The following is a 20703-nucleotide window of genomic DNA, read 5'->3' as shown; positions in this document are numbered from 1 at the left end:
GGAATCATCCATAGTTTCATATGGATAATGTTATAAGTTATAATTTCGTTTATAGTTTCATGTATAAGCTAAATAGGATCCTGTGGATTTCATGTCAGGTTTTAACAGCAAAGGACAATCACAGCACATCGCACATTCAAAGCACAGCACATACATTTACTAACTAATCTCTGACTAATCCCTGATTTCCAGCTAATTAGCCCCTTCCTCCATAAGCTAATGCATGTTCAGCCTTTTGAAGCATTCAGCCTACTAAGAACAATCATACGTGTCCCGCTAATGAACAGGGTACACGAAGAATTAATAAATAATTAGCAAATACCATTAAGGAGTGGGATGGGGGGGGGCAGGAGCGCACTTTACTCCTGAGGGACGGGACTACACTTCCCGTCAGCCTCCGCGCTCCACGAGGGGCAGGACTACAGCTCCCATGAGCCCCCGCGGCCGCCCCTCTCCCCGCTGTTTCTGAGCCAGCATGGCGGCGGAGCTGCGTGTGGTGAGTGGGCCCGGCCGTCATCGGCCGCCATCCGCGGGCACGACGGCCTCGAGCGGCACGGGGGCGGCCGGATGGTGTGTGGGGAACTCCCGTACGCTGCCGGAACTGCCAGTAGGGCTGTGGCGAGGGCTGCGGGCTGCATGGGGAGGGCGTGATAGTGGCCGCTCTCCCCGCCATGGTGGACGGAGAGAGCACGGCCGGGGCTCTGGGCCCAGCGGGCTCCGGCCCTGCCGTGACGGGGCTGCGCCAGGAACCGCGGGCTGGCCCGAGCCCTGCTCAGGCATTGGTGCTGCCCGGGTGAGGAGCGTGACAGCCACGAGGGCAAAAACGGATCTGCGAGTCTGCGATTTGGGATGGTCCTCTACTGTTCTGGAAGCTGAGCTAGTGATGATAAAAGTTATCCCTGTCTGAATTTGATCTTTCTTCTGTGGAAGTGTAACTCTGAGGCTCAGTGTTAGAGACACAAAGGTAAAGGAATGATTTGGTACCTGAACTAACTCTGTGTCCTTTCTCGGTTTCAGAGCATGACACCGTGTCAAGAAGGGGTAAAAACACTCCCCTGGCTGGGGAGCTGATTTACCCACGGTGCACCTTCACAATGGTGAGAAACAGCAGCATCTGTCTTGGCACAGTCTGGTTTTCTTTTTCTCCTCTAGCGTTATGGGAGAAAGACTCACTCTGCTGTCTCAAATTATACCCTCCTGAATTCCTGGGGCTCCTGGGAGGGGATATAAAAGCCCAACAGCTTGATGAATGTAATTAAGCCAATAAAGGCTGTAGCTTTGTCACAGCTGCCACCTGAGTGTGCTGCCCTTGGCTGGCATGCAGCACAAGCTGAAAAGCAGCATGGATTGAATGGGAATTTCACTGGTGTTGGTGCCCGGCAGAGCACCTGCTTGTCAGCGTGGTCAGAGATGAGCCAGAGTAGAAGGATTAGAGGTAGGAGGGATTAGATGACAGCCCATTATGGAGACACTTGACACAGCTCATCTCATAACTGTATCTGTCTCAGAAATAGACCTAGTGACAGAATAATTGCTCTGTTTGCCTGCCTGCAGGTGCTCTGGGACAGTTTCAAACTTGCATCAGGTTGCTGGGGGTGGGGAGGTGCAGCTCACCTGCCCCAAAGGGTCATCCTGTGAAGGACACACCCTGAGGAACCTGTCACCTGAGGGGATGTGGCTGTCCTAGGTCTGAGGAATGCATTTCTTAACATAAACCCACAGACAAATTACACCATGGATGGATTGTTCTTGGGTGCAAGGAACAAGTTGGACTGGGAGGTTTCTGGAAGATGAGGAGAAAGTCTAGTTGAAACATCTTAAAAGGGTCTAAACCACCAGTGTCTCAGGGCTGGTGGGGTTTTTTCCCTAAACAAGGATTTAAATAGCATCCACCTCCCAAAGTTTCTTCTCTGTGAATGAGACAGCCCCCTGGCAAACATGCTCCTCTGTGTCTTGAGGGACAGCTTTCTGCTCTGCTGAGTTTGTGAGACAAAAGTTGCCTGTCTTTGAATGGAGAATTTCTACTTCTTGCTTTGTGATCCAGTGCTGGGGATTTTTCTCAGGAGAGGTGAGGGGAAGAGAGCTGACTTCATTTAAAGTGCTTTTGCTAACTGTGTTCATTACAACTTGTATTTAGGAGGAAATGGTCCTGCAGAATCCTGGGGCTGCTGTTGCCCAAAGACAGCTTTGGCCAGAGGGCAGCTGCTGTGTTTGGCTTCAGGTTGGTAAGAGAATTGAATTCTTCAGTATTGTGTGTTTGTTTTTAATTCATTAATTACATGCCAGGCCTGTAGGCACATTGAGTCACCTGGTGAGCCTAATCTCTGCAGGTTTACCAGGAAAAATCCCAGGGAGAACAGCTGTGTATCTGTTCTGTGTGTGGTTTTGGGGAACATGAGGGGTTTGTGTAGCATGGAGTGGGACAGACACTGAGCCTGTGATGTGCTGTTATCCCTGTCTGACACTCAGCTTGAGGAGGAAAATGTCCACTGAGGCTCAAGTACTTCCCTTAGTGGGTCCCCTGCCCCTTGCAAAGAGTCCACAGGTGTGAGTGGCACCAGTGTGACAGAATCTGTCCCCTGTCCTGCCACCCTGTGCCAGGTGCAGTCCCAGGCACAGCTGCAGGGCTGCTGTTGTCATAGCACAGTTTAGAGCTGCAAAGAGCTTTCAAGTTCCTTGTGCAAACAGTGCCAGGTTGAAGGGCAGATAAGAAATGCATTTTTTATCTTCCCTGATGTACAGTCACTGAGCACACAGGCTGGAGCAGCACTTTGTCTTGGGCAGCTGACAGCTGCCTTCTGCTAAATGATTTTACGCTTTATTGAACAGAATTCGGTTTTGTTTGCAGAAGGTCAATAACAGCTTGTGACAGGCCAGCAGAGCTGGTGACAGGGAGCGTCATCAGGACTGTGAAAGGGGAGGGAATGGCACCACAAATCAGGCATTTGGGTGCTCTGACAGCACAGCTGTCTCCCAGCAGCATCAGGCACTGGGACAAGCACCTGGAGCTTTTGACTTCCAAGGGAAGAGAAAGTGGAGAGGCAGCCTGATAATAAATGGGACAAGTAAAAGCTACTCAGTGCTTAGAGATCAGAAGGAATTGTTTCAGAATGGACTTTTTTAGGAAAACAGTTACAGCCTTGGTTTGTGGTTTCTCACAGATGTGGAAGGAAGATTGCTCTGGACTGGATGTCACAAATAACTGCTGATATGTCGTGTGAAATGGCCACCTGTGTGTAGCCACAGGCTCCTCCTCACTGCTCAGTGGTTGCTGCAGCCACACCATGGGTAAGGGACCACTAAATCCAAAAAAGGATTTGGGTACTAGTGCCATTGGCCTGGGTGGGAGCAAGGTTTTGTCTCCTGAGATCTGTACTCCACATTAAATACTGCAAATCAGGAACTTTTCACCTGCTCTGATACCGTGTTTTTTTGGTTTTTTTTTTCACCAGGGCCTGATCTACAGTTGGCTGGAGGAAAAAGTGGTTCCCTGCTTTCTTGTGTTCCAGAATAAAATAAGTTGTGGAAAATCTTATTAGTCAAAGTTGTGTTTTATTTGGTTATTTCTGTAAACGTTGGAGTCCATGCTCTTAAAGGGGTTTTCTAACTGTTATGATTCTGATTCTTCTTGGGCAGAAATGATTTTGTGCTGATATGAAGGATTTTGGATTAAAACCCTTCCTGAAATGGCTGTTGTGAGTTTACCTTTCATAGGAATCTGATAACAAAGACTTCAGTGTCTGCAGATGCAGTGTCCCAGAAGTAATTCATGGGAACAGTGTGACAAAAGTAACTTATGGCTGAGGTCTGGTGCCAAATGGTTCTTGTGGTGTTCTTGGGAATACAGCCATGAATAAGTCCTTAAAATGGAGTTAACTCCAGCTCCACCCTTGGCTGGGAATGTCCCTTTTTGAAAGGGAAAAGGAAGGAGGGTGCTTGTTGTGGTTCTCACTGTTTAGTTCCTGATGTGCCTGTGAGCTGGGTGATCCCAGGCAGGATTGCAGCACCGTGACAGCCCCATCCTGCTCATCTTGCCCTGAGTGTCACGGTGCTGCTGATGTCACCTGAGGCTTGGCCAGAGCTGGTTTGAGGAGGTTTCAGAGTGTCTTGGCCGGGAGATGTGAGGATCAGGCTCATGCATGTCACGAAAGGTTTTGCTGAGTGTTTGGGAACACAAAACAGGCCTGACAGGCTGCTGTGGTACCAGTGCAAGGTGGCTCTGATGGGAACAAAGGTTAATTTGAGACGTGGGAACACAAGGTGGGCCCCAAGCTAGAGATTACATCTGGAACAGGCTTGGAGCCTAACCTGCGTCTGTGAACCAGCTGGAAGCAGCCTGCTGGAGCTTCAGGGGGTTTGGAGATCCCTGGCTTAGGGCCAGGGTATCTTTTGCCATCTCTGTACACCAACCTCATACAGTAAATAGCATTCCAAGTGGAAAAGGGCTGTGCTCAGAGCTCAGAGTCTTGAATCTCCATGATTTAAACTGCTTTCCATCCCTGTCTGCCTCTGGAGCTGTTGCCCAGTTGAAGTCTCTACCCCTGTTACTGCTCCTCTGCTGTGGGAGGTAAAGGGGGGGGTCTCACCCCACCAGTTCATCAAAATAACAGAAACAGGTGTTAAGGAAAACGATCATTCAACATTTATGTAATTACACAAAGTGGGAAAGTGTCTTGGATTACACTGCTCTGTCTCCAGCCCCCACCAGCTGGAGAAGCCTCCCCAGGTGGGTGTCCCTGAGCAGTGCTGGTGGATGAGGGACAGCTGAAGGGTTCAGGACCCTCCCCTCCCTCGGGGTTTGGGGAAGGAAATTGTGACCATCACTTTGACCCACCTGCTGTGGGGCTGCCTCAGAGGCACCAGGGAGTTGGGGTTTGGGGAAGGAAATTAAGAGTGACCATCACTTTGACCCACCTGCTGTGGGGCTGCCTCAGAGGCACCAGGGAGTCCCTGTGCAAGAAAAGGCTGACAAAGCCAGTGCCACACACACGGCTGAGGCCAGTGTCACCTCTGGGCTGCTCAGAGCCTGGACGTGTTCCTGGTGTCCTGGCTGAGTTGCTGTGACCCTCCTTGTAGCTGGTGGCTTTTGAGCCCCTTCCTTGTGAGAAAACACCAGACCTCAAGAAGGGGACAGTGACAGGGACCTCTGTGTCTGTCCTGCTCTCTGTGACACTGACCAGGGAGGCAAACAGATCCTTCTGGAATGTGGCACACATCCACACACAGCTGGCTGGAGCTGGGACTTTGCAGTCTTTCTGGAGAGAGGTGTTCTCCAGACATGTCACCTGTTGTCACCTGAGCTCCAGTGCAAGGATTTATCCTGCCTGCTGCGGTCCCAGCATGGTGATGACCGTTTAAGGTGAAGGGCATTTTCCAGCATCCTCTTCCAGCATCACCCTGCCCCTCCTGTGCTCCACAGGGGCCACTTCTGCCCCACATTCATGGGGCTGGCAGGGCACAGCCACAGCTGTGGTGCTTCTGGCTGCCCCAAAGGCCATGTTCAATCCCACTGATCCCTGAGGAGATGCAACATTCCTCCACCAGCACCAGCTTCCCTGTTATCCTCACATCACTGCTGGCTGTGGTGCAGCAAGCCTGCTCCGTGGGCTGGCTGGCCAGCTGGGAAGAGCCCTCAGGAGGGAGAAGGTGACCCTCAGGAGGAAGGAGAAGAGCCACAAGAGTCCTTGGACTTGCCCCTGTGGGGCAGGCTCCCGGCCTCAGCGCTGGTAGAGGGTGATGATCCCTGCACGGTGCAGGCTCCTCCACAGCGCTGCCTCCAGCATCATGTCGTGGTTGGCATAAAACACCAGAGGTTTCTTCTCCACCTCGTAGTAGTGGTCTGAGAACTGCTCGTAGTTGTCTGTGATGAACCCGTAGGCACTCACCTGTGGGGCAGACAGAGGAAGGGTCAAGGCTTCACCTCGGGTGGTCCATCACCACCAGCACTCCCTTCAGGGGCAGGGGACATGTAGGACAGCCACCAGGATACGCTGGAACACCACAGCAGCCAAAGGGGGGGCTCCCTTCTCCCCAGGGGAACAGTGGCCCCGTGGCCCCTTACCTGGTCGCAGGTGTGGAGCGCAGTGAGGAGCATGAGGGCGCCGGTGCTGGGCATGTACAGGGAGCTGTACTGGGTGTTGAGGAGCTCTGACCGCAGGAACCTGATGGGGACACGGTGGCTGTGGGGTTTGCACAGCCCTGCAGCCCCCAGACCCACACCCACCCAACCTGCTCCAGTGCCACCAGTGCCCAATAAGGCAGGAGCACTGAGTGAAACACTGGACTCTCTGATTGCTCCTCTCATTTGCTCAGAGGCTGGTAAAAGGCACCTCTGCTGTTTGGAGCCACCCCAACCTGGGCACCTGCTTTCATAAAAGGCAGGAAAAGACTATCCCGTTGGGACCTACTTTTGCTCCTGTTAGACTGGGACAAAATTTAATTTGTTTTGGGGAATGGAAGCAAGGTGAGCACAGGGAGATGTAGGAGGGGATGTGAGCTGTGCTGCAGTGAACAGGAATGGCAGGGGAGAGACGCCTCTGCCTTGTGTGCAAACAGCAGGGTAGGGGTGGTTCCAGTGTCTAGGGGAGACTGGGACTGCACTTTGATGCTGGACAGCTACTGGTCTGTACTGGAATGAGCAGAGGGCGAGGAGGCAGTCTGAGCCCAGCCCGGAGCAGAGCCAGACAGCAGCCACAGTGCTCATCACCCTCACCTTGCTGTCAGGTACTGCAGGAAATCAGGATGCAGCAGCTTGAACTTCTCTGCCGATGCCTCCGGTCCAAAGTATTTCTGTGGGCTGTAGCAAGGCAAGGAGAAAGGCAGAACTTTTGTTATGGGAGTCCTGGAGCTTCTTGGGGGGGACAGATGTGGGGAGAGGACAGGCGAGTCATGCCTGCATCACTGGGGGTGCTGGGGGGATCTTGGGGAGCTACTCACTCATCCCCCTTGTCCGAGCCCTCGGGCACAGGGCTGCCCTGGATGGCTGATTTCAGCATGACGTAGTCACGGATATCCGAGGGGATGAAGATGTACTTCAGGTCCTGCAGCAGGGACACAGACAGGGCATTGGAGGGGGGTTTAGGGACACGGCCCATGCTTGCAGGAGAGGACTGAGGACTCTCGAGATGGGGAGGAGATCTCAGAGGCAAGCCCAGCCTGAAGGGACAGCTTGATTCAAGTCCCCAACAAGCCCTCAAGGTCTCACCTTGCCCTGGGGGATCTGGGTGAAGCCATACTCCTCGTAGGAGATGAGTGAGTTCTTCATGGTGTTCACCGTGAAGCCGTAGAAGGAGACCTTGGTGCCGACGTCCTCCTCGAAGCCCTTGATCACGGCACCGTTGAGCCTGCAGGAAAAGCAGAGAGCACGTGTCCAGGGCTGGCACCTCCCAGCACCCATGGCCCCATCCTGCCTGGGATTCACCCTCACCTGAAGACCAGGTCGTGGCTGTCGATGGCCTTGCCCTGCCGCGAGCCGTTGAGGATGCCACCGTTGCCCACCACGGCGCAGCGGACGCAGCCCCCGGAGAAGGCAGCCCTGTCGAAGAGGTGCCTGTTGGCCGAGGCGTTGAGGAGCTGCAGGGTGCTGCCCACCACTGGAATGGAGCAGGATGAGACCAGTCAGCAGGGAAAAAAAAAAGGTGTGTGCCGACCCATGTGAGCACGTGCAACAGCACGCACAGAGCTGGCACAGCACAGCCAGGAGCAGCACACAAGAAAACTCCGTGCAGGAGAGAGGTCTGCAGGTGGGATATGGGGGCACCACACAGGCTCTCCTCTCCCAGCTTGGTGTCACCTCCTCTTATCTCTTATCTCCCCATGCTCCTAACCCTGCTGCAAGCAGTGGCCGCCCAAGGCTGTGCAAGGCACAGAGATGCATCCGGATATCTCCAGCCCTGCAGATGCTGCTGCCTGTGCTGGCCACATCCCCTCCTGAAGATGTCTCTGCAAATGCCACTGGTTGTCTCCTGCTTGCTGTTCCCAGCACTTCCCAGCCCAGGGATTGAAGCTGGCAGCTGCCAGGGAAAACAGAGAGTGGGTTTGGGGTGGGAAGGGAAACAATCTGCATGCACAACAATGGAGCTGGTTGTCCGAGCTCCTCCGGCCCCAGTTAATAATCACAGACACACTGGAGCTTTTATTCAGGGAAAATGTCACAAGATGCAGCAAGAGCCGCACCCTCTGCCCTGTGCCTCGGGAGGTGGGGTGGGAAGAGATCAACATTCCTGGCTCCTCTGCAGGGCTCCTTGCCTGTCCCATATCTCCAGTCCCTTCTGGGCTCCCCGATCCCCTCAAGCTGCCCCACATCCCAGCTGGGTCTGTACCTGCGAGGGACAAGCCTTGCCAGCCATAGGGGACATGCCGTGTCTTCAGCCTGTCCCAGGTCTCCAGGGTGAAGTGCTGGTCCCACATCAGCACCGGGGTGTTGAAGCGGAAGATCTCCCGAAACTTGGGGTCTGCATTTGCTCTGGCCATTACAGAGTGGGGGCAGGAGCTGGGCTGGGAGGGAGGAAGGAGGATCCCTGCTCAATCTCCAGCCAGGCTCTGCCTTCCCTGTGACACCTCCACCCCTCAGCAGGCCCTCTCCAAGGTGAGAACAAACCCAGGGACAGAAATGCTCCTTGTCCATCACATGTTCTGCCGGGTCACCCAGGCAGGGCATTGCCTCGTGCCTTGGTTTTGTGCTGCAGAACAGCCTTTGGCACCCAGCTCGGTGGGGCTGGCAGAACCAGAGCTTACAGTCACCTGAGGGCAGAAAGATTCAGCACCTTCAGGTGTGAGCAACCTGTTAAAGGGCTCTGCTCTGTGAGAACACAACAGTAACAGCTCCCCTCAGGGCCTGGGGCCATCCCCATGAGTCTCCAGCCTGGACTGCTGGCCCAGGAGTCACAGGGCTGGATGGGGGTGGTGATGCTGCCTCCAGCCTCCACACTGGGCAATGGCAGCAGGGAGGCCTGGGGAGAATCACTCGTGTGGATGGACAAGGTTGCTCCTCTGTGAACCCCTTCCAGAGGATGCTGCTCCTCCTCAGCCTCCCCACACAGCCCTTCAACCAACAAAACCCAGCACGGAGGGGGCACCATGGACATCACTGTGCTGTGCTAATGATTACCTGCTTTCTGCTGGGCTCCGGCTCCTCCAGCTCGGCAGAGTGCTTGAAGGAATTCCCACTGGGATGGGGGAAACATATGGCAGAGTTAAAAATCCGTTGCTTGGGAACTGGGGAAGCCCACAGTGGGCAGGGCCCTCCCAGCTCCTGCCAGGATGGCTGAGCATCTTCCCTCCTTACCTCTCCAAGCTGCCTCCAAGAGCCAACCTGCGGCTGCCGGCTCCCTGTGGTGTCCCTGAGGGAGCCAGGACCAGCGGTCCCGGCTGCAGCAAGCTGGGAGAAGACAAGTGAGGGCTCAGCTGAGGAGGGGACACTGAGCACCCTGACATCCCCCCGCTGTGAGAGACACAGGGCAGCACCACGACCCCTCCATTTATCTCCTCTTCACCGCTGCTGTGCCCACCCACACCCATCTGCAAGTGGAGAGAGGAGGTTTTGCAAAATGCAGGGTTTGTGCAGCCACTATCTTCTGCTGGGTCCGACCTCCAGGACTCCCACAAACCATAAACCATACCCAGCCCAGCCTGCAGCCTTGGGGGACGCCAGCTGAGACATCCCTGGCTCTTCCCACCATCCCACCATTCCTGAGTCCGAAGAGGACCGGGCTGGAATAAACTGGATAGGCCAGCAGGACACATTTAGTTGTTCTATTGGAGAAGCAATGTGCAACTGGGCTCTGGAGGTTCTCGGGGTGCATGGGACACCCTCTGCCATTGGGGTGGCTGGGGCATGCCCTGATCCTTCATTAGTAGCAGGGGCTGCCCACCCTGAGCAACTTGGGGTGCCCTGAACCCCACGGGGCCAGGCTGAGCTGACCCAGCCCCTGGGGGGGCACTGGGGGTGGGCAGGCGAGCAGGAGGTGGGCGCCCACCGGAGGGGAACAGGCTCCCATTCATCCCCACACAGAAAGGCCCTTCAGAGCCCCCGCCAGCCCGGGCGGCAGGTGCTGCGGCCAGAAGGGGGCTATTGTGGAGGAGACAAGGGCTCCTTGTTACAGGATCTCTGCCTGGGAGCCTGGGGACAGGTAAAGGCAGGTGGGGAGCGGAGCCTTACCCCCCCCCAACCCTGCTGGCAAGACGTATCCTGGCACAGGGGCACAGCAGGAGTTGGGTTTCTGTCCCTGCCACGGCCCCTGTCAACACCAGCAGCACCCACAGCCCTGCTCAGGAGCAGATCCAAACCCATCTGCCAGCCAAACCCTGCTCCGTGCCACTCTGGGGGCATGGCATGACATGGGGGGACAGCCCAGCACCCTGCCTGGGGGCTGAAGCATGTCCCCAGGCGTGGATGGAAGGGCAGCACCAAGCAGGTTTTATTCCCAGCACCTTCCTTGCACCATCCCTGCACTGCCAGCTCTGGGCAGGGCATGCTGAGGGTGCTGAGCCCCAACAGTGGAGCAGGGCAGATTTTAAATCAAGCCCGTGTGTCTTGCCTTGGTGTCTCATAGGAAGTCAGGTTCCAGCAGGAGCAGGGCCCTGCAAAGCCTCCACCACTCCAAACAGCCTAGGGGTCAGCACAGTGGGACCCCCACCAGCTCACCCCTGAGGCTCATCCTGAGACCACCTCAGCAGGCAGAGAGAGGAGGGAGGGAAAATGCTCAGGAGGGTCCACGAAGATGGAACTGAGCCATCCCAGGGAGATGCAGAGCTGCAGCTTTCTGCAGGGCCTTTCTGGTGTTATCCTGCTTATCCCAGGTGTCATCCAGCTTATCCCAGCCTGAGCAAACTTGTCTGTTCCCTTGGCTTGCAGGGGGCAGCGCAGGGTCTGCTCACAGCAAGGGCAAGGCCATCAGAGGCTGTGCCAGACCTGCTGGTTACACTGGAAGCTGCTCTTTCAGCCCAGGTACTGACAGCACATCCTCCAGGGCAAAGCTCTCCCACACAAGTGTCCCACAGCTCTGGACCCCAAGGCTCAGCCCCGGAGAGCTGCCCTGGGGCGCAGGGAGCTGCCCAGCCACCACCCAACAGACGGACCAGGGGCTGGGGAAACCTCCCTGCTCCAACCCCAAGTTGGCTCCTGCCAAGCACTGAAGTCCCTGCGTGCAAAGCCCCTGAGTTGCCCACCCACCCGTTTTCTGGCCACAGAGGTGCAGCTCCCACCAAACCCTGAGGCTGTTACCCTCACCCACCATGTCCAAGCTTCAGCTGCATCCAAGCAGCCTCTCCCTGTCCCACCACCTCCCCAGCCCTTCCCACCAGGTTCACAAGCCCCAGCTGCACATCTCTGCCCACCCAGCCCCTCCCCAGCTCTCCTCTCCTGTTTCTTCCCTTTCCCTTCCCCAGCTCACCCAGTGCCTGCAGCACAAGGCAGAGCCCTGGGCAGTGGCAGTGCTAGGGTGCTGCACTACTTTCTGAGCTGCCAGGGATCTGTGGCTGTGCCCAGGATGGAGGGAGGTGGGCACAGGCAGCCTGGCACCTCGGCTCCTGCTGACCTTCCATGGGAGCTGGGCCCCAGCCCCACCCATGGCCGGACACAGTGGGTGGCACCTGCTCATCGTTTCTTGCAGGCTTTGTGCTGAACTGATAAATCCGTGCCAGCACCTCCCTGCACTTGCTTGCCAGCTGTGGGTGCTGGAGCCAGCTCTCCAGCGTTGCTGCTGCCCAAACCCTGCCGGGAAGGGCGTGGGACTGCCGGCCCCCCACCAAACAGCATCTCGGCGGCGTGACGGGGAGCCAAGCGCTTTGACGTCACCTGCCAGGATGTGGTGAAGCACCTCGTGCTGCTTGGTTGACTCAGAAGATGACAATTCTGCCCGGGACCGACAGATGCACAATGGGGCTGAGGGAAGGAGTGGCTGTGGCTGCCCGGGCACCGGCGGTGGCAGCAGAGCCAGCCAGGGCTGGGTGCGCTCCCTCACCATCGTGACATTCACAAATATGACGTTTCTGGTCCAAGGCCATCCCTCATTTCCGGAAGATAACGCTGTGTGTGAGTGTTGTGAGCACACACTCCGGCCTTATCTTCAGCAAATACTCCCAGGGCCCCACGGAAACATTTGAGGGAGCCAAAACAGCAACAAGAACCCGCTCTAGCTCCATCTCACCACGAAGGGCTGAGCTCCAGAAGCATCCTTCCTTGGTGCACAGCAGGAGTGGCACAGCGAGGATGGGCAGAGCTCCATGCTCGTCCCATCTGCCCTAAGAACGAAGCCACGAGTGCAGCCAGCAGCTCACCAGTGGGGTTTGGGAGATGGGTGGGCAGGGAGTGGGACAGGGCTGTGCCCACCTGAACCCCAGGGGATTCGGTTTCCTCCATCCCAGCTCTGCTGGGAACAGGGCATTTGCCCACTTCCATGGGGCCACCAGCTTTGTGCAGAACTGCAGGGGGACTTGGCATTGCTGTGGGGGTCCTGGGGTGAGCTGGTGCTGGCAGCAGCCACCATCCATCAGAGATCAGCTTCCTCCTGATGCCCTTTGTGCCCCTGTACCTCTGCATGGGACACTGCTCACACAAACCTCCTGCTGAAACCGCGTCACCTGCACCCACAGGTGAGGACTCTGACTGTTCTGTCCCTCCTTGCAGAGTAGAAAATGAGTGCTCTGTGATGGCACCTCAGCCTTGTGAAATGGCCAGCCCAGTTCCAGCTCTGGACTCAGCTAGCAGGCCAGCACCAGTTCCTGCAGGGACACAGCTCTGCTGGGATGAGCAGCACTCATGCAGTGCCATGTTTGTAACGACAGGGAATTGAAGCAAACAGGCAGCACTGTGGCTTGGGTTTAGCTTTAGGAGTTGAATTAAAGCCAAGAGGAGAGTCCAGGAGGGCTTTGGAGCACAGGTCAGCTCTGTGTTACCTCCCCCTGGGCCCCTCTCCGGGGCTGGACAAGCTGACCCTTGGTCCCATCAGTCAGGGGCTGGAGCCTGGGCTGGCTTTCCAAGGAAGGTGACCTGGGGCTGTGGCAGGTCCAGGCAGGGTTAGCCCAATATGTGGTGGGGGGAACCTGCTCCCTGCCTCCATCCCATGGGTTTTCTCCACACCCATAGACCCTGTGCCAGAGCACAGCCGGTTTTCATTCCCAGCTACAGCGTGGGCCATGGGCACATTCTGCTGCCCTCATGGGCCTCAGTTTCCCCTCCCGTGGACATCAAGCTCTTTGTGGGGAACTGCTCACACCGCAGCTGTGACTGCCCCGGGCAGTTTTTGGCAAAGCTGCCGCTGGCACCGCTGCACACCCGGCACGGCGAGGGTGGAAAGAGCCAACAGCCAGCCCGGGCTGCTGCAGATACCCCTGATCCACCAGCCCGGCAGGAGAGGGGACCTCTCCCTTTGGCACGGTGGCATCGGGCAAGGAGAGCTCCCAGCTGGGGAAGAGAGAAGGTCTGAACCCCAGGGCAGCTCATCCGGCTGCATCCTCAGCAAATCCCGCTGCTAATCTCACCCTGTGCAGGACCGGCTCCGGTCCCCACAGCATCCTCCATTCCGGTGGGGCTCTGTCACACCGATAGCACCCAAAAGCACCCACGAGGAGGGGGGGGACAACCAGAGCGCTCTCCTAGCTAGCACCTGATGCTCGCAGGGCAGCCGGTCCCGCAGCTCGAGCTCCTGCGGGCTCCTTGCCCCGCACCCGGCGGGGCTCCCCGGGGCAGCCCAGCACCCCCTGCCCTGGGCACGGGGCAGGCTCAGGAAGGGGCTCCGGAAGGTTTGGAGGATGCAGGGAAAGCAGACAAAGGCGGAGTTGCAAATTGCTGGAGTTTGGAAAACGCTTCAGCCCCGAGTTCGCGAGCGGTGCGGGCAGCACGGGGGATCCCAGCCCGGGGCAGCCGTGCCCTGCCTCTGCAAGGGGGGGGTCGGTGCAGCTCCGTGGGGGCCAAACCTCCCCCAGGACCATCAGCGGGCTCCGGTCCCGCACCAGCCCGGCGGGAAGACGCGGTTGGATCCGGGTTGGGTCCCCAGCCTCAGCCGCGCCTGCACTCTGCAGGGGTTTCTCTGCACTGTGATGCGCTGAACCCTCGGAGGGGTTCAGCCCAATGCGGGGACCCTTGGAGACCCTCCGTGGCCTTGGGGTCCCGCTCTGGGCAGCGCTGGGCTCGGCTGGGGGCCGTGGGCAGGAGCCGGTGCCCAGGACTCAGAGCACAGCCTGCTGCCAGCCCATTTCCCAAAGCGGCCGGGGCAGAGCTGCGATCACCAGCCCTGAGGGGCCCACACCGGCACCCCGATTCCCCCTGCCCATCCCAGCGCGCGGGATTTACAGATCCCCGCCTCCCTGTCCCATCCCGTCCCCCCTTACCTGGCTATGATCCTCTGGCTGGTGGGTGCCTCCACCGTAGCGTGGTAGTGACTGTAGAGGAGCAGGGAGGATGTTAAACCTGCCAGGAGCAGAAGGCAAAGCCTTTTCCAGTGCGGGGACCCCATCCCGAGCAACTCAGCCCCCGGAGCAGCGCAGGCGAGCGGGAGGGTGGCAGCCAGCCCCGGGCACACGAAGTTCCCGGTGCCTCCGCTCTCCCAGCCCGGTGGGCGCGGACACCGCTGCGGGCTGGCTCCGTCCTGCCCCGGGTGCCCAGCCGCACTTCGGAGCAGGCTGGGATATTCCTCCGGAGCGGTGGGAGGGAGGGTGTAAACCGGAGGGAGGAGGCACCAGGCTGACTGGTTCAGACTTGCTGAGAAAAAAAAGCACTTTTGAGCTGCATTTTCTCCGAGCTGGGGATTAAACATTTACCCAGACCAGAAAGAAACTGATTTTTTTTTTTATTTTTTTTCTTTTTCTCTTTTTTTTTTAATTATTTTTTTAACCTCCTTTTCACGCCACCCACCCACGGCTCATAAGCAGGGGTTCCCCTTTTTGTAACTTTCTTGTCCGACTCAAACACGTGGGTGTTTGGGCTGCACCCACACGGACACCCGGCGGCCCCACGGTGCCACCCCCGAGCATATCCGCTCATTCTTGTTATTATTCTTATTTTGTGCTCCTCAGAAACCGCAGGCTCTGAAGTCGGGACCCCGACAGCAGCACCCTGTCGCAGCCACCCGCCTGGAGAGAGGACAAATGTGGGGGAAAAGGGGGGACACTGATGGGGTGCTGCCACTAAAGAGGAGGGGGGATACGGTTGGGGTGCTGCCCCCGGGTCCCCGGCACGTTCTGGTTGAATGGCTGCCCTGCATTTGCAGCAAACAAAACCTTTCAGGGCTTTGTGGAAAGCTCGACAAAGAGTTTGGGTTGGAGGAAAGGAGAAAAGGGTTTTGGGGAAAATCTGCATGAATTATTTTGGTATTTTCGGAGAGGATGTGCTCCAGTTTCTTTTTTGAAAGAGTATCTTGGTTATTTTAGTTCAACTCTGAAAGAACCAGCCTGTGAACTGAAGGATATGCATACCAAGATGTTTGTTGCAGTGGGGGAAGGGACTCAGCAGGCAAACAAGCCTTTTCAGTTGAGCTGTAGGGATTTTGGGGGCTTGGATTTTTAGGAAGTCACCAGGCTCAGGGAGCAGCACTTGGTGAGCCCTGCTCCATCCAAACCCTTTGCCCATGGCTCCCTGAGCATTCATGAGTTGTTCCAGGCTCTCACACACCTCCAGCCCCTGCACAAATACCCTTTTGCATTATTCAGCCCCAAAACCTGGGCCCAAACCCTATCCCTGCCCCTGGGTCCCACTGTGCCTGCATTTTCCCCAACTCTCCTTTATCCCCTCACATCCAACCACTCCCCACTTCCTTTCCAGCCTGCCCAGACAGGTTCAAAGGAAGATAAAAGCAAAACACATTTTGACAGGAGTTTGCTTCGATCTCCACTTGCTTCTACTCCAGATCCCTCCATTGCCAGCCCTGGTCCTCTGGGAATTTTGGCTGTCTGGGGATGGCACCGCATTGGCATCCACAAAGTGCCAGGCTGTGGTGTGAACACGGGAGCAGCTCAGTGCCTGAGGCTGGCAGTGCTGTCACTGCTGGCCTTGTCCCACTGGGAGAGAGGACACTGCACCCGGGACACCACAAAAGGACAGGGGCCAGGCTGGTTTCAAAGCAAACTCGCAGGGAACCCTCCCTGCTGCTGTGCAGGGCAGCTGTGGCAGGAAGGCTGGCTGGGCACAGGCTGTCCCAGGGAAGGAGAGAGCAGCTGGAAGGACAGGACACTTGGACACACAGGGATGAGACCGAGCTTAAAGCCCAGCTGGAGCTGAAGCTGTGGAAGAACAGGCAGGAAGAGGGGGTCACATGTACCCCAGCAGCAGAAGGCAGCTCAGAGAAATAGGGGTGCATCAATGGAGGGACTTGATGCTTTTTGCCTCTATCACTAAACCCTAACCCTAACCCTCTCTCACTAAAACTGCTCCCAGCCCTCAGGGTACAGGCATTTTCTGCAAGTCCCAGAGCCAGCAGAGCATGGCTGAGTCTGGGGTCCTGCTCAGAGTCCCCCAGCCTGGAGCTGTCCCCACCCTGTGTGACCCCGGGTCTGCCTTGCTCTGCCTTGCACATGGCTGGATGTGCTCCCTGCGATCCGGTGCCTTGGCTCACGTGCTCTTGACTCTGGCCCTTCGTTAACCACAGCTAATTATTACCAACTGCTCAAGTAAGTCACAAGGGACACAGCAAGGCTTGGCTCCGGATGGATGACCAATGATCCAGGGGAAATGGACCTGGGGAAAGTCAGGAATTTGCCATTTGGAAACATTTATGACCCAAGCATGCAAATGCTGGTGGAGTGGCAGCTTCAGGGGCTGAAGGAGCTGGTTTCTTCACATCTCACTGTTTCCATGATATGTGGTTTTCTACTGTTGGTTTTATTTTCAGCGGGGTGAAAATGAGATGCACAGTTCTTCATCTGCTCTACTTGTTTTGTGCTACAATGCATTTTGGACTATGCCCCAAAATTAAGTGGTGCTTAATTTAGAAGTTAAATAAGTGTGAAAAACCTTTTAGGATGGCAGTTGCCAAATAAAGATTAGGAAAAGAACATAAAAGAAATTACAATGGAAACCAGAAAGTGTCATTTTTAGCCTGGGCTTTTTATTCCAGTGATTACTTCTTGGAAACAGAACCCAATCCCTCCCCGTGGCTAGAGAGCACAAGAGGAGAATAAACATATTTTGCACCAGCTGGCTGCCAGCCACAGGTTGGTAGAGGAAAAATCTCATGGTCTTTGCCATGATGAACCGTGCAGGTGGGAGAATGAGATCTCCAAAAATCTCCTGGAGGATTTACACATCCAAATTCATTCAGCACGGGTCAGAGGTACATTTAAGAAGGTGCCAAAAACCTGCTCACAGAGCAGGTCCCTGAAAGGCAGAGCTGTGTCACCCCCGAGAACGGGGGCCATATGGCTGCTGCGGAGGCACGGCCGTGGCAGCATGAAGAATTCATCAGCAGATGTCCCGGGAGGTGACGCACGGCCCCTGCCTGCAGGGCAGCGGGAGCAGCTCGGCCACAGCTCCCCTGGCCCGGGGGAAACGGGTCAGGCACGCTCCCCCACACTCTGCTCGGCTTTGTGCTGGATTTGTAGGTGTTTCTACAACAAAGGGCAGGAGAAGTGACCACACAGAGGATGCCTGGAGATGGGGGTGGCAGCAGGGTGACAGCAGGGTGACAGCAGGGTGACAGCAGGGCGCTGGCTGCGGGACCAGAGATGCTCAGGGCTGGGCTCTGCCCTCCTGCCCACAGGCTGCAGTGGGGGAAAGGGGCTCGGGTGTGCAAGAAAACTGCTCAGAGAAGGGCAACGAAGCTGGTGAAGGGTACAGAACACACATCCCATGAGGAGAAGCTGTGGGAGATGGAGTTGTTTGGCCTGGAGAAGAGGAGGCTTTGTTGCTCTCTACAAGTCCCTGACAGGAGGGTGTAGCCAGCTGGGGAGCGGTCTCTTCTCCCTGGCAACCAGTGATAGGATGAGAGGACATAGTCCTGAGCCAGGGGAGGTCTAGGTTGGACATTAGGAGGAATTTCTTCTCAGAAAGGGTTGTCAGGCATTGGAATGGGCTGCCCAGGGAGGCAGTGGAGTCACTGTCCCTGGAGGGGTTTAAGGAAAGGCTGGATGTGGCTCTCAGTGCCATGGTCTGGTTGACAAGGGTTGTTCAGTCAAAGTTTGGAATCAGTGATGCCAGAGGCCTTTTCCAGCCAAAGGGATTCTGTGACTCTGTGATTTTTGTGCCAGTGTGGCACGGTGTGGCACCCTATCATCCCCTCCTGCTCTTGCCCAAAGCAGGAAGGTTCTTGGGGTGAGCCGTAGGCTGAGGTGGCAGGTCAGGACCTCAGGAGCAGTGGCAGGATGTGGCTTGGGCTGGCTCGTGTTGGCTCGCTCCCCTTGGCCCTGCTGGCCCAGCAGGCTCTGTCCCAGGTGCCTGAGCATGGCAGAGCCCTTGGTCAGCCCTGGACCGCTGAGCAGACCCAGAAAAGCCAAACACAGCTCAAAGGCCATCCCCTCTCCACTGGCACGAGGCAACCTGGGAGGCTCTGAGCTATGCCAGGAGGGGTGCAGAGCTGGGAAACACCTCTGAGAAATTAGGGTGACGATGCAAACCACTGCCTTCCCCCTTCTTGGGGGACCAAGAAGACATCTTGGACCAAGATGTCATCTCTGGACCAAGCAGAGCAGATATCAGCTGATATAAGCTGATATCTTAGCAGAGCAACCATTCCCTGGGGTCTGCTCAAAGCCACACGTCCCTGGGGTCAGGCCAGGCTCTGTTCCCAAAGCTGGGGAGAGGGGACACCCCGTTTGGGTGTGGGTGGGTGACCCAGCCCCTCGCCCACCCACCCATGTGGTCCCATCTGACACTGCATGGCTGCCATGGGAGGGATGGAGGGAGCTTGGGATGTCCCCAGGACTCAGGAAGTGTCTTTCCAGAATTTACCACCCCAAGGGCTGGCCAGGCCAAGCTGGGAAAGCCCTGCAGCACCCAAGGTCCTGTTGCTCAGCCTGGCAGAGGAGCCCTGCTGCACCCCCTGGAGCTGTTTACCTGCAGGGCCCTGCTCCAGCACCTGGAGGTGAGGGCTCCTGGCAGGTCAGCTGGTGCTTTTTCCACAACAAAGCCAAGGGCTGCTCCTTTATCTTGTTCTCCCTCCCCTATTATCAATAGTTTTTCTGGTTCAACTGGATTTACCTGCTACCACAACCCCAAGAAAGGGAGAAGGTCCACACAGAGGAGGCAAGGAGGGGAAACCTCCCACTCTGCCCCCAAGGCTTGCTCCAAACCTCTCAGCAACTGAAGAACATTAACAGCACCTGCTGAGTCCCCAGCACAGAGCTTTTAGTGCTGACCTGGAGCAGGCACACAGCTCTGCCACACTCCCACAGCATCCCACCAGCCACAGAAGCTGGAGAGTAACATATCCAGAGGGAGCAAGTCCATGCTGGGAAGCTGGGTGCTGTTATCCAGCTCTGGCTGCTCTGTGCCTGTTCCCTCCCTGAGGCAGGAGTGACAATATGGATGTGCCACCACGGCACGAGGCTGCCCTGGAGCTGTGTGTGGCACACACAGTGACTCCCTCCAGCACCTGGTTGGGTTTGGGGTTGGCTGCCACCTTTAGAAGGTACCTCAAAGCCCAGGACACGGTGCAGAGCCCACCCTGTCCCTGCTCCTGGCAGGGCCAAACCCAGAGAGGATCCAGAGAGCAGGGCTGCACTGACCAGGAGCAGGGACCAGATGGGCTTTGCACCACTCACTTGTCCCCAAAATGCATCCCTGTCCCCCAGCAAGGCCATGTCTGCTTCCTCCTGCTCCATCTGCAGTCAAGGAGTTGTGCACACACAGCAGGACAGGGTGGGCTCTGCTCCTGCTCTACAGGTGGGCAGACACACTGAAAGAGGGAAGAGGTGGAAATGAAGCAATAAATTTGAATCCCTGCCAGGAAGATGACACTGTGAGGGCTTCTGGGTGACAACTGGTTTTGGTTTCTACAGTCTGGTGGGGAATATTTACAGGCTGTTAACTCTTGAGGAACCCCAGGAGGAGTCTGGCACAGCTGTAATAACAGTTCATGGTACTCACCAAGAGCTTTTGAAAATAGCAGGGCTGACAAAACAGCAACTTCTGGACATGCTGAGGCACACATTTATTTATCCCCCAAATCAAATGTCTCTGTTTAAATCCTGCAGCCCCCAGAGCTCTGCTGGCAGTGGGGAATCCACTGGTGGCTGGCACTGGGTACTGTGTCCTTGCAGGAGGAGGAGTGGCTGTGTCTGAACATCCCTCGGGATGCCAGACCTGATCCCACCATCAGCCCCGCTGCTTGTGCAGCCTTCACCTCCACGCCACGCTGCAGGAGCAGAGGCCACGGCTTTACACACACCCTGTGACTGCGAGGCACCAAACCTCTGCTCCGCGTGTCCCCTCACTCCCCAGGGAGCTGCAGGGCTGTGGCACACCAGGATGTGCCAGAGCCGGCACAAAGACAGATCCCTGAACAGGAGCTGCCACCTGGTGGCACAGGGACAATCTTGATGTCGTGCCAACCACGGAGACCTGGATTTCAGGGTGTCCCTGCATCGTGGCACTGAGCAGGCTGGGGCTGCTACAGCACAGCCCTGCAGTGCTGCTTTCACCCTGGGACACTCACCCTGCTGGAACTTGCAATCCTGAATCCTGGCTCTTGCCAAGGGTGCTCCAGCTGTAGCTGCTCTCCACAGGCTTTGTTCCATTTGTGCCAGGCTGGAAGTTGGCAGGGAAATGCCACC

The 20703-nt window shown here is 56.6% G+C and overlaps 1 protein-coding gene, 1 long non-coding RNA gene and 1 other non-coding gene across 3 annotated transcripts; 2 read left to right on the top strand and 1 right to left on the bottom strand.

Annotated features, from left to right (window-relative positions):
• Positions 1-447: 447 nt before the first annotated feature.
• LOC121338334 lies at positions 448-3530 on the top strand. The gene is made up of 5 exons (XR_005953018.1): positions 448-496; positions 1018-1097; positions 2138-2221; positions 3162-3288; positions 3453-3530. It is a non-coding gene; the product is annotated as an uncharacterized LOC121338334 (long non-coding RNA).
• LOC121338523 lies at positions 873-948 on the top strand. The gene has a single exon (XR_005953046.1). It is a non-coding gene; the product is annotated as a small nucleolar RNA R38 (small nucleolar RNA).
• Positions 3531-4888: 1358 nt separating the features above from the next.
• Positions 4889-14630, bottom strand: ST6GALNAC2 (ST6 N-acetylgalactosaminide alpha-2,6-sialyltransferase 2). Its single transcript, XM_041409225.1, has 10 exons — positions 14332-14630; positions 9287-9379; positions 9110-9167; positions 8322-8496; positions 7427-7592; positions 7205-7343; positions 6937-7040; positions 6713-6796; positions 6062-6161; positions 4889-5885 (listed from the first exon to the last, which is right to left on the bottom strand). The coding sequence occupies exons 1-10, from the start codon at positions 14454-14456 to the stop codon at positions 5718-5720; spliced, it is 1212 nt and encodes a 403-aa protein (XP_041265159.1). The 5' UTR covers positions 14457-14630; the 3' UTR covers positions 4889-5717.
• Between the last annotated feature and the right edge of the window lie 6073 nt (positions 14631-20703).

This window comes from Onychostruthus taczanowskii, unplaced genomic scaffold, assembly GCF_017590055.1.
Source record: "Onychostruthus taczanowskii isolate IOZ18803 unplaced genomic scaffold, ASM1759005v1 scaffold30, whole genome shotgun sequence".
Lineage (NCBI taxonomy): Eukaryota > Metazoa > Chordata > Aves > Passeriformes > Passeridae > Onychostruthus > Onychostruthus taczanowskii.
The sequence above is the reverse complement of the archived record's forward strand: the minus strand, read 5'-3'. Positions and strand labels throughout refer to the sequence as shown.

Excerpts from the sequence above, each read along its gene's own strand:
- ST6GALNAC2 (XM_041409225.1), bottom strand. The coding sequence starts at position 14,456 with ATGGGGTCCCCGCACTGGAAAAGGCTTTGCCTTCTGCTCCTGGCAGGT. Across the intron at positions 8,497-9,109 it reads CGGAGCCCAGCAGAAAGCAG|CCCAGCTCCTGCCCCCACTC; the intron begins GTAATCATTAGC and ends CCTCCCTCCCAG. Across the intron at positions 6,162-6,712 it reads CTGCAGTACCTGACAGCAAG|GTTCCTGCGGTCAGAGCTCC; the intron begins GTGAGGGTGATG and ends TGTCCCCATCAG.